General features: G+C 30.0%; 1 protein-coding gene across 1 annotated transcript; it reads left to right on the forward strand.

Moving 5' to 3' along the window:
- The first annotated feature begins 5 nt into the window (after window positions 1-5).
- LOC134725245 (GTP-binding protein SAR1b-like) lies at window positions 6-9836 on the forward strand. The gene is made up of 7 exons (XM_063588907.1): window positions 6-158; window positions 1010-1076; window positions 1741-1860; window positions 2432-2497; window positions 2969-3072; window positions 8089-8220; window positions 8985-9836. The coding sequence occupies exons 2-7, from the start codon at window positions 1034-1036 to the stop codon at window positions 9099-9101; spliced, it is 582 nt and encodes a 193-aa protein (XP_063444977.1). The 5' UTR covers window positions 6-158; window positions 1010-1033; the 3' UTR covers window positions 9102-9836.
- Window positions 9837-12840: the final 3004 nt, after the last annotated feature.

Here is a 12840-nt window from a genome sequence, read left to right on the forward strand (position 1 = left end):
TGGTCATTTCTGAAAAATGACCAATGAGGATTCACGTTTCATTTGTAGAAAAGAAACGTCATTTACTTCCATTTTGCTTCGTGTACAAAGCGAGTCAACGAAATATAACCAATATTTACACAACATACTGTTGTGAAAGACAATTTCATAAACAAGATGTAAGTTTAAAACCTTAATGACAGATCTGTATAATTTTTTGTAAATGATTTATTGGGGAAAACAGTTTACCTACAGTTTCATAAGTCTGGTTCAATAGTTCATTTTCACAAAAAAATATTCCTTTGACCTCATCACTGTCTACACAGCATCTGCATAACGCCTCGATAAAATGAAACGTTCAAAATATACACATAATCTTTGAAAGTACCAAGTTAGTTTTCTTTTAATAATATTTATATCTAAAGTCTGAAAGTCTTCAATGACAATTCTGGGTGTCAGATCAGCATTTTACTGAGGGCAAAAACTAGATGATTCCACTCAGACTACAAGAAGTTGATGAACAATGAGAAATGGACTGAAATATTGTTATGTTTTCTAAATAGTTGCAAGAATCTCCACTAAACAGATTTTTATGACTTGAATAGAACTTTTCATTGCAACAACATGCAGCTTTAGATTCTGAAACTACGGCTATAAAAGGCACATACTAATTTGGTGTTGAAAAAGTGATTTTTAGCACTACCTTCCTAACCTTGGACTGGTGTGTCACAACACAACATTTTAACAAAAACCTGTATAAACCATTTGAAAATTATGAAACTCAACAGTTAATTCATGTAATTAGTACGAATCACCAAAACTAACATCAATACATGATCAAATTGTTCTTTTTTTAATTAACTCTAGGAGACTATTGTCGAAATCATTTTGTTGTTTCATATATCAGTTTAAAGAATTATTTGAACAATCCATGCAATTGATATGTTTACGGCATAATTTGTTTTGTATTTGTGCATGTAAAATATTTTCTAGACATTTATCTAATGACATTATTGTGATTATATTTCAGTAAAACTGGTGTTGTTATTAAAAAATGTTCTTATGGGATTGGTTTACTGGTATTTTAAACTTCCTGGGTAAGTCATAATTAGCATGCAGCATTTACAAAACATTTAATACACATTGTAGTCGTAGATAATAAAATAAAAACAACATATCCGTGCCTTTTCTAGATCTGATTCATATGTTATCCAAGCTAAGTTTTGAAATTGATTTGGTGGACATGGTGGAAGGGGATGACTATATCATGACTTTAAGAGTATTCATATAAGTAGCAATGCTAACTTTACAATAAGGAGTTATTTCTGAGCAATTTTTTAAATGAGAAAATAAAAAAATACTTTATATCATGTATATTGTAAAGAATATAACAATTGCGCTTCATCATGTTCATATAGATTAAAGATGTTAGATGCATCAAAAGAGCTTTTTCTTTTTTTACATCCTTAGTCAGGAACACTCATAACAGAAAAAAAATACTGTCAAGATGTTTGAATACTTGAACTACATTATATACGACAAAAATGATAAGACATGTTAGAAGGCTAGCATAAACAATCTAGTAAAACATTTGATATACATGTATTTTTTGTATTTAAATAATTTGTATTGGAGTTTCACACAAAGTAAACAGTTAAAGATTGGTCTGCAGATAGTAAAAGAATGCTGTTATTACATGTCGAAAAGTAACAGAAGATATGACATGTATGATGTGAATAAAACTTAGTATTTTATTTGCAGGTTTATATAAAAAGTCTGGAAAGTTGGTATTTCTAGGTTTAGATAATGCAGGAAAAACTACTTTACTACATATGTTAAAAGATGACAGAATGGCACAGCATGTTCCAACATTACATCCTAGTAAGTTAAATGTGTAACATCAATCTTAATAGTTTTAGACAAGTGGAAATCAATTAAGATAATGAGATAGTAATTTAATTCCAACCAAGAAATTAAGAAAAATGGGAAAAAAATATATTCTAGAAGTCTTAAATTTTATTTTATAAAAAAATTCTTATGAGTAACATTGAAATAAGAGATAAGTAGAAGATACCAAAAGTTAAAAAACAAACATATTGACAATAAAATTGAGAATGGAAATGGGGAATTTATCAAAGAGACAACAACCTGACCATAGAAAAAACAACAGTGGAAGATCACCAACAGTGCACCAACAATACCATGGCAAAAGTACAAAATTGACAAAAAGACTTACAACAGTATACAAAATACACAATAGAAAACTCAAGACTGGGCAAAACAAAACTCCACAAGAAAGTGGGGAGGATTTCCAGTGATCAGGATGGGTAAGTGGATAATTGAATCCTTTTATAAAATATGCATATACATATATATTTGCTTAATCATCAGTTGTATTCATGAAAGGGATGATGAATACATTTTTTATATGTAATAATTATTTTATTTTCAGCATCTGAAGAATTATCAATGGGTGGTATGAGATTTACAACTTTTGATCTAGGAGGTCATCAACAAGGTATGATAGCTAAAGTTTTTTTTATAAGAGAAAATTATATAAAACATATTGGTGGTTAATGCTCTTTTTATACATTGTATCTTTAGGAAATGTCAAGTAGAGGAAAAGCAATAAGATATACATGTATCATTGAAACTTAAACAAATACTGTCTGATATTTACTCAGAGGTTGCTCATACTGAATCAAAAATTTGTGCATGCATTTATTATTGGGATGTTAATCAATGCACACAGATGCAAGATTTATAATGGCAATTTTCAGAAAATTCCTCATATAATTAATGCTTTCAGATTTTAAATTACCAGTTTTTGTTTAAAAAAAAAATACCATTGCAATTTTTACAATAATTTCTGAATAAACAGTTTTCATTAAAGTATCATGTTTTTATAATTAAAGATACTGAGTTTTTTTAATTCAATACTGAAAAGGACGAAAAAAGAGATGATTTTTGTTATTTTGTTTGATTTCAGCACGAAGAGTATGGAAAGATTACTTCCCAGCAGTAGATGGTATTGTATTCCTTATTGACGTCTGTGATAGAGAACGATTCGTAGAAGCTAAAGCTGAACTAGATGTAAGTTTACCTCATTATTTAAACAAAATTTAATTATATACATTAGAATAACTTAAGCTGAGGGCATCAAATTCCTGTTATTTAAATCCATAATTAATTTTAATTTTTGTGATATTCAGGAATGTTAAAGAAAGTTGTAAAGCATGATGTTTCATTCCCTTTATTTTTGGGATACGATTGCTGTCAAGCAATCTGTAGACTTTTACCATTGACCCTATGACACACTCCCTCACGTCATTCGTTTTATTCTAAACATTCGGCAACATATCAGATTCTTATTATTGTCTTGCTTTAAAAGGTAAAAACAAGCAAAACAATTGAACATAAACAACTTTCCTGTAATGTTTTACTCATAATCTTCATGTATGATATTTTCCTTGACTTATATGCGTGTTTTTAACAATACGGAAAATCAGAATTAAACAGTATTTATATTTAGTGTTTTTATAAATTTAGAAACACGTCAGAGGGAATTCCCAAATTTTGATAACTTGCGAGAGTTCTCTGAAAGCCGATCGATAATTCTATTTCTGTCACAAGAACTGAAGTGGAGTATTTCTATATTTTACCGTTATGAAACTGATATTTGATACTGTACTCTCATAAAGAAATGGAGAACCATTCATCATATCATTTAATAAACGTTCTTGTTCCAAATCGCAAGTCGCGGTTTGTTTATGTATTAATGTCCATGCATGGTCTCACTAATTAGAGACAAAAAGAATTGTAGAGACAAAAAGCGTCAAGAAGCAACAAGAAGAATAATATTAGCAACAAGAAACTATTTAGCGACAAGAAAACATTTTTTTATTTATATTACTTATTCGAAATAAATATTAAAAAAATATGCAAAAGAAAACAATTTCAACGACAGGAAAGTTAATTTTGATAGGGGGGAAAAATGAAACTTGTAAATCTAATTCAGTTGCTACATTTATTTACATGATATTTTATAAGGTATCACAGGAAGTATATTTTGTCTTTTTATTTGTTTTTAAAACCATTTTTGTTTGTACAATATATAATTAACTTGCAAAATGCATTATTTGTGCATAATTGTCCAGAAAATTCATACACAAATTGTGAAATACAAATTAAGAACTGAAATCAAACAAGAGGAAAACATAATTAAAATGTGAATATTTTTCATCATTTTATTTAGTGTATTGTCTCATTTAACGATATTTATCATGTTTATGCATATAGATTGAAGATTAAAGGAAACTGATGACAATCTTGAGTTTTCAACAGGTGTTCACTATTCGGTACAATAATTTTATATTCTGGTGCGTGTAATTGATGAAGGTGTTAATGGATGTTATTGTTGCAATAAAACAAAGGACACGCACCTAGTTAATCTCATTTGTTGCTCTTAATTGTGTATTACCTTAGAGTGAAGCCACAGCTAATGTTGGTCCCATCAGGAAAAATTAATTGTACAGTTAGGAAGGAAATAATATTTCATGTTTTTGTTTTATTAAATCCTTCAAAAGGAAGGTGACAAATCTTTGTTTTTATTTTCATTTTATAGCGTTTACATTTCCTTTGCTCTTACACATGTTTAATTTCTAAATCTATCAATATGATAATAAAAAGTACACAATCTCTTCATCAAATTTTTTTTAATTTCTTCATCTTTCAATATAATCCTAAAAAATATTTTAATGTATGTGATAACAAAATGTATTCTTGTCGCTAAATAGCTTCTTGTTGCTTTTTGTCACTTATTATTTTTCTTCTTGTCGCTTCTTGACGCTTTTTGTCGCTAATTAGTGAGACCCCACATGCGTGTAGTTTTCCTGATTTCAAGGGGTATCAGATTGAGTGATTCTCCGCTTCATTGATTAATTTGAAACTCATGGGATTCTTTCTATGTCTGTCTGCATATGGAGGGCTATTGTTGTTGCATAATTTTAAATCACATGCATAATTTAAATTAAAATAAATGTTTCATCGTAAAAATTACCTAGAACACCCCTTCAGCAGAAATGGAATCTTCCATGTTATCGTTTCGAGTTGTCTCCCTTTTCGAAGTATTCGTCAAGAAGAATTAACTCGTTAATGCCGGTAAACGTCGTATTATATTAAGAACGATCTCAATGTAAACAGAGGAGTGTGTACGGAAAGGAGTCATGCCCTCTGACCCAAAGGAACTTCAATAATTAAAGAGTAAGAAATGGGGTTCCTCCTAAACTGGTCCGCCGTTCTATATATAGCTTCGCACCGAAGGTCAGTGTTGCGATAAGTGAACACAATATGATAGGGGTCCAGTTTAGGGTTTCTCCTAGAATTACGGTGATAAGATACGGAAGCAAGTTAACTCGTAACACGGCAAAGTTTGTAAACTTAATAGAAATAAAGTTGAATTACTTGAATTTTACACAGGAGTTAAATGAAAACTTAGACAAAAATAAAGAATGTGTTAAAGCATTAATGTTTTAACTGATCTTTCAAACTAGAACATAGGCGGATCCAGCCCCCCCCTCCCCCCTTTTTTTGTGGTTGATAATAAATTAAGGGAATCATTGAAGCATGACTGGAGCGGACCCCTCTTAGGTCAGTCAGCGGGCTCCCCCTTAGGAAAAGTTCTGGATCCGCCACTGTAGAACTTAATCCAGTGGAAAGTTAAAACATTGCTTTAACTGTACCTTATTAAAATTGAACATGTTGAATATGTATATATCCAATTTAAGTTAATTAAAGCTGTAATCCATGACCACAAATTGAATGCTATGTTTACAATTGTTGAAAGCCATGTGCTTTTTTTGCGGGGAAAATGCGGACCCATTTAACAGGAAACAGTTAAATTTCATTGTAACATTTATTTATAGACAGTAAAAATAATTTTGGCAATCATTTTGACTAACTGCTAAGATATTATTATTCATGAAAAATTTTCTTTCGGGTGAAACTGTATATACCTTAATTATCTACATCTGCCACAGTATTTTCTATCCAATATACAAGGAACATAAGCTACAAATTGGTCATTGTACTTTCAAATTATATACATTTTACAGACTTAAGAGGTATTGGGTGAAAGTAATAAAATCAACGGTACCAATTTTGTTGCACCAGATGCGCATTTCGACAAAACATGTCTCTTCAGTGATGCTCGTGGCCAAAATATTTGAAATCCAAAGCTTATATAAAGGATGAAGAGCTATAATCCAAAAGGTCCAAAAAGTATAGTCAAATTCTAGAAACGTATATCATGTATATTCATCATTTAACACCATTTGAATGCATTTAAATAAGTTGGTACGAGTTAGCAATGGTTTGAGTTTTTTTTTTTTTTAATGGTAAGAGTTTACAATGGTACAGGATAACTATAATTCGATAAAACACAATAGGTACATGGCTCATACACTTGTAACAGGGAATGGATATTCATTAAGTTGAGTGACTATTCAGATTGTTACATTTTGCATGTGCAGTTGAATTAGTTTAGAGAATAATACTATCCAGCTGTACCAGGGTTACCGGCCAAAAATGCTTGAGACTCGCGCATGTTCATGCTTTTTTTGCAGCAGTATTCTTGGATCTGTTTCTTTCCTCTTTGATCTTTTGAATTTTGGCCAAATCTCATGCATTTGTTTAATGAAAATTTGGCAGAACTGCTATACATTTGTCAATGAAAACTATGGCAATCGTATCCCTCAGAGCATTCTGCTCTTTGATTTTCTTCAAAATTGATAATATTTTTTTAAACTTGTTAGACCAGAAAGCCATTTAAAATGTTCTATTTTCTCAATAATAAGGCATTTGCCAAATTGGCCTGTTGTGTTTTATTTTGAAAATTCCATAAAAATTAACAAATATTTATTTTAGAAACCTTCAAACTCAATTCATCATTGTATCCCCTCTGTAAAAAAGTATTGTGTTTCCTTTTGTTTAATTTAAAGTTGAATTCTACCACCCTGAAAACATCATACAAGTTGATTATTTTAAAGACTCTTTTAAGTTATAATGATATTATCACCATTCGGAGACCATAATCAGATTGATGTTTTTAAGTTGGGATAAAATGGAGAAAAAAAATTTGCAGATGGGCTTTTATAAGATAAGTTTGTAGTTTGTTATTTACTGTGCATGCCTATTATTAACAAAAACAAATATATGAAGCATTGATTTAGATTTCCTTATATGAATCTTGTAACAAAGTTAACATACACATGGATAGGTTGATAACACTTAAGGTCAAGGAACAGTAAATGGGCTATGTTGCAGATTTTGCTAAAAATTTGCATACAACCTTGGCTCGTTGAACTACAACTGAAAATCTAAAAAACGAATACATCTATCTCTTTTATTTTCTGAAAAAATTCAGATTGATTTGGGTGAATATTTGTATAGAAAGCACATAAAATAGGCGAAAAACCTTCTAAATTTTGTCTTATAATCGCCAAATCTTTAATTCTACTCCATAGATTTTTCTTAAAAAGCTATATATTGTTGACACATAAATTTCTGTTTTAATGATATAAAATAATCACAGGGTCACCGACTTCGTTTTTTGTCTTATAATCAATTTGTTACCTTGTTGGTAATGAAAAACGTCAAAAATCAACGTTTTACGGCCTGCAACGCGATGACTTTACGATTATTTCAACGTTTTGTTGGATTTTTTCAAAAAGAACGCAACTTTAAATGATGTATACCGTAAAAACCAAGTCGGTTACCCTATCTTTATTTTGCATCATTATAACGGAAATTTATGTATCAACAACATATAGTTTTCTAAGAAAAATCTATGGAGTAGAATTAGAGATTTGGCTATTTTAAGGCAAGGTTTAGAAGGGTTTTCGTCGATTTTATGTGCTTTCTATACAAATGTTCACCCATTTTGTAAGAATTCCTTCAGTAATATTTCAAATGATAATTGAGATAAATGCATTATTTTTTCGATTTTCAGTTGAAGTTCATCGAGCCAGAGTTGTATGCCAAATTTTACTGAAATCTGTGAAATAGCCCATTTACTGTAACTTGACCTTAATTGTATTAATCTCATTACAGAGTTTACTGACAGATGAACAAGTTGCCAATGCGCCATGTTTAGTTCTTGGTAATAAAATTGATAAAGCTGGTGCCGCTAGTGAAGATGAAATTAGACATTGGTTTGGACTCCATGGACAGACGACAGGAAGGGTAGGTTTAGATATGTTCCTGTCAAAGGAAGATATATCACATAAATAACATCTCGTAAAAGTAGTAGCATATAGGAATTTGAAACTTATTCTACTGCAATAAATTAACTATCGTCAGAAAAGCCAGTCGAACAAACATTATTAAAAGTATATATTTAAAAAATACTTTTTATAAAATTAAAAATTATAGACTTTTTTTTTATATATCTGGATGACAAAAAATATTGAAAATTTTTACTGAATTATTTTGATCCAAGTTAGTAAGTTGAGAATATTATCTTGAAGTTTCTGAAACAACCAGTGGCAAATCAACAAAAAAGAATATAGACTTCCATTCTTAATCATTTAGGAAAGGGCTCAATGAAAAATAAGTAAATGAGCGATATGGTATAAACTGCTTATAAAACACTAAAACTGTAAGTTGTGACTTCTTTTAGAATGAAATATATTGAAACCATCACACCATGATTCTTTACAGTTTTGAATAAATTCATAAGACATGCATGAGCTAGTGTGTGACAGGTGTATGCAAGATAAAAAAGAAAAAAATATACATTTTCCAATACAAAAAATGTATTTCTATATGACTGAGCATATGGATTTATCCTTGTACATCTGTAAAAATGTGTATTCACATTTGGTAAAGTTTAACAAATGACAATGTATATCTGAGATATATTTCACCACTCATAACTTGTACAACATGAATATCTGTCAATTTTGTTTTTACTATGTTATATATTTTAATATCTTTTATCTTTTCAGGGTACAGTTGCACGAAGTGAGCTACCTGGCAGGCCTTTAGAACTGTTTATGTGTAGTGTATTAAAACGTCAGGGATATGGTGAAGGTTTCCGATGGATGGCACAATATATTAATTAAATCATCATTGGGTGAATGAGACGGATGCATGTTGTAAGAAAGGACGTCACCAAACCTCATTTTCAGACAGAATTTTATACAAGTGTATATTTTGATAACACTTAATGTACAGATAATAATATCAGATTATTAGAATAACAGATGAACACAATCAATGGTTGTTTACAGTATGATTATTATGCAATGTTCACTTTAAGTATGATCCATCCTGAATAAGTTATTTGAAGAAGACTCAGACCATAGCTGGTTCATGTTTTATGGTAAAAGCTTTAATATCAAGACAGGATGAGTGAAAGCTAATGTTGAATATTCTTAATACTGAAAGCAATTTTGAAATATTAAATAAACATGATATTCTGTATAAGTAAAGTTGTAGTGTGTTATTCAGAAATTTGATAGCATGCTACTTGTACTATTTATAGAATTATAGATATAAAAAAAATCTTAATTGCCATTGAATGATGCATTTACTATAATGAAAAATGTTTAAACTTATCAGATTCTGTTAACTTTTTCCAGATCATATGGTCAGCAATCAAAAATATTACTCCTGGTGACTTTTTGATCAATGTAGGCACTCATAGTATAACTTAATGTGGATATTTTGTAACAAGCTACAAACTAAAGTATATGATATTTGACATGGTATTTCCATTGCATCCATAATGAACTTTAATTATTATATGCTTAAACATGGAATAGACACCTAGATAAATAAGGATTTTTATTAATTTATCGTGAGTTTGATTTTTTTACAGATAATTGTTGTCCCTTGTACAATATTCTGGTTCAAATGTGTTACAATTACTTAATTTGTATGATGTTCTGGGCATTAAACATGAAATATAATCATGATAATATACAAAAAAAAAAAAGTTTCTAAAGTTAATTAGTTGATATTACATTTCAATCATTCTCATCTGATTAAGCAGAGCTAATGTAATATTAAGTGAATTTTTGGGGTATATTATCAATCCATCTGATTTCCATGAAAATCTGTTTTTTTTTAGCTCTGCCAGATGAAACAGTTAAGAAGCTTGTTTTATTGACCTCATTGTTGACTTTTGTACATGTTTTAGTGACTATAATTCCACTGACTATTGGCTTGTTCTCAGATTTTTAGTATATAAAGCATCGTTTGTTTCCAGTACTGCCTCACATGTGTCTTCCATTTCTGTAACATAGATTTATAATATGACCATACAAAATTGGCCAGTCTTACAGAAAAAACACCTAAATAGTCATTAAAAGTCTTCATCAACAGTACCTGGCAAAGTATACAATGTACATAGCTTTAGGCTAGAAATATATTAGATATTTAAAAAAAAAAAAAAGCTTCTTTTGAACATGAATCACATATACAGTACATCAATCACAGGGTAGTAAATGCTTTTTTGTACTGCTATCTTTCGTTAAGCATGGATTTGGTGTTACATCTCCTAGACTTGTTTGGTGTTGTAACCTGGTTTTATATGGTATTTCTTACAAAATTTGATTTCAAACCTTCTCAGAAAGTTTTGTTTTAATGAGTTAGCATTTTTTTCATTTCCCATAGATGAAGTTATTTGAGTGCAATGATGAGTACAGGTTTTTTTTCTTAATTTTCACTGAACATCAATAAACATGAAAAAATAATGTAATGCAGACACACTAAATCTTAAATTGTTTTTTTGATGTATTATTTGGTAAAACAAGCAAAGTTCTAGAAAAATGTTGGTTCTCAGTTTTTACTGACAAAATTTTGCTAAGGACCAACATAATTTGGTACTATGCAATAGTAATAAATAGACCAGCAGATTTTTTTCCAAGAAACACCAGGGAAAATAAATTTCGAAGAACACTGATACAAAGATGAGTTTAGGATATTCATATTAATCTAGTGTTGTCAAATGGTTTGTATTTCATACATAATTTGATAGCATTGGTCTTAAAATGTTAAGATATAAAATGGCAAAATAAAAGACAAACTTTTAATCCAGTAGCTACTGCAACAGAAACAAATCATGAAACATCTCAAATTTGAATGGATTGTAACCCTTTGTAAGTTATGATAACAATGTCAGGACTGTATAATTAGTTAGTTTAGATAATGAGTGACAAAACCTTTTGTTTTGAATTTGAAAAATGATTGATAGTTTGCTGTATCCCCCTAAACACATATTATATTTTGTATACATGTATACATGTAAAATGACCAGGATAATGTTTGTTAAATGTAACTTGTATCCCATTTCCGTATGACTTGTATTCTAAATTATGTTGAAAATAAGATTCAAAATAAATTTGAACTGTTTTAACATGTTCCATACTTGAATTAAATGCTTTTAACACAAAAGAAACTAGTTATTTATCCAAAGTTGATTAACAGCATGTTAAATTTGTATACAAAGATACAGAGAGTTAAACATGTTTTTGGAGATCTCAATACTCCTCTATACCTCTAGTTTAATATAGAATAAACAAACACACACTGACACAGCAAAAGGCACATGTTAAGGGAGATCTCAATACTCCTCTATACCTCTAGTTTGATATAGAATAAACAAACACACACTGACACAGCAAAAGGCACAGTTAAACTCGGTTTAAATGAAGACATCAACTAAACTGATTGATAGATTGTGTCTTTATCATGAAAATCCATTACAATCCCTCCTGTCAGGGGTTTAGTATCATACCCTCATAAGATATATGAGAAGAACATAACCTGCATCATATTACAATTTTTACTGGACAGTTTTTCAGCAAATTTTAAATTTGCCTCAGTACCTAAAACATTTCTAATGAACACAACATTTTGAATTGACAACCTTATTGTTTTAAGTAGGGTATATCCTGTATTTTTATTTTTTCATTCATTGATGATGATACTACTGATGGAGTTTTTATTCTCTGAGGGTATCACTGATTAGTAGTACTTCTGTGTTGATATAAATTATCATTTATATGGTCATAATTATAAATTAACGGTTTACCAAACTTTGAATTTTTGAAATACTTCCGTCTTTCCACCTCAGGAATAGGTTTCCATACCTGTATTTGGCAAAACCTTTTTTGAAATAAATGGTCTTCAACTCTTCAATTTCCAACTTTTTTGGGCCTTTTGAATATTATTTTATTTGAGCATCAGTCATGAGTCTTTTGTAGACAAGACATGTGTCTGGCGCAAATACAAAATTTCAATCCTTTCATCTCTGATGAGTTTATTATTTAAAAGTTTTTTTGTCACATCAATTGTCAAGAGAGTTTTGCTGTACACTTTCTAACTATTACTGTTCTGTTTTTCTGTAGCAACACATCAATGATTTATAGGCCATGCAAAACAGAAAAAAACAAATATCCAAGAAAAAAACGTCTTTTATACACCCTTTTACCGAAACAAAGTATGGTATTCCTTGTCCGTTTGTCTGTCGGTCATCAACATGTCAGACAAAAACTTAAAAAGCTTAAACCAATTTGTATGAAACTTTGGTGAATTGTTTATATCTATTGAATTAAGCTCCCCCAACATATTGTTTCGCTATAATCAGTTAAGCAGGCAATGTATAGCAGGTTTCAAAGATCTTTTAGAGTACACAGACTCTCTCATCTTGCAATAGTAATATGGAGGAAGGTGCTACCTTAAATGCCAACTTTTAACCAAGACAATGTTCTATATATTGATTGAATGTTGGTTGCTTAAAGCCCAGTGGCAAATATTTCACGAATGTCCTATGCTACATTAGCATATTAAAAAGAA

Source organism: Mytilus trossulus, chromosome 7, assembly GCF_036588685.1.
Source record: "Mytilus trossulus isolate FHL-02 chromosome 7, PNRI_Mtr1.1.1.hap1, whole genome shotgun sequence".
NCBI classification, from domain to species: Eukaryota; Metazoa; Mollusca; class Bivalvia; order Mytilida; family Mytilidae; genus Mytilus; species Mytilus trossulus.

Bases quoted from the DNA above. Each gene is read 5' to 3' on its own strand.
- LOC134725245 (XM_063588907.1), top strand. From the start codon at position 1,034: ATGTTCTTATGGGATTGGTTTACTGGTATTTTAAACTTCCTGG. The intron at 1,077-1,740 runs GTAAGTCATAAT...TTTTATTTGCAG, and splicing joins TGGTATTTTAAACTTCCTGG to GTTTATATAAAAAGTCTGGA. The intron at 1,861-2,431 runs GTAAGTTAAATG...TTTTATTTTCAG, and splicing joins TGTTCCAACATTACATCCTA to CATCTGAAGAATTATCAATG.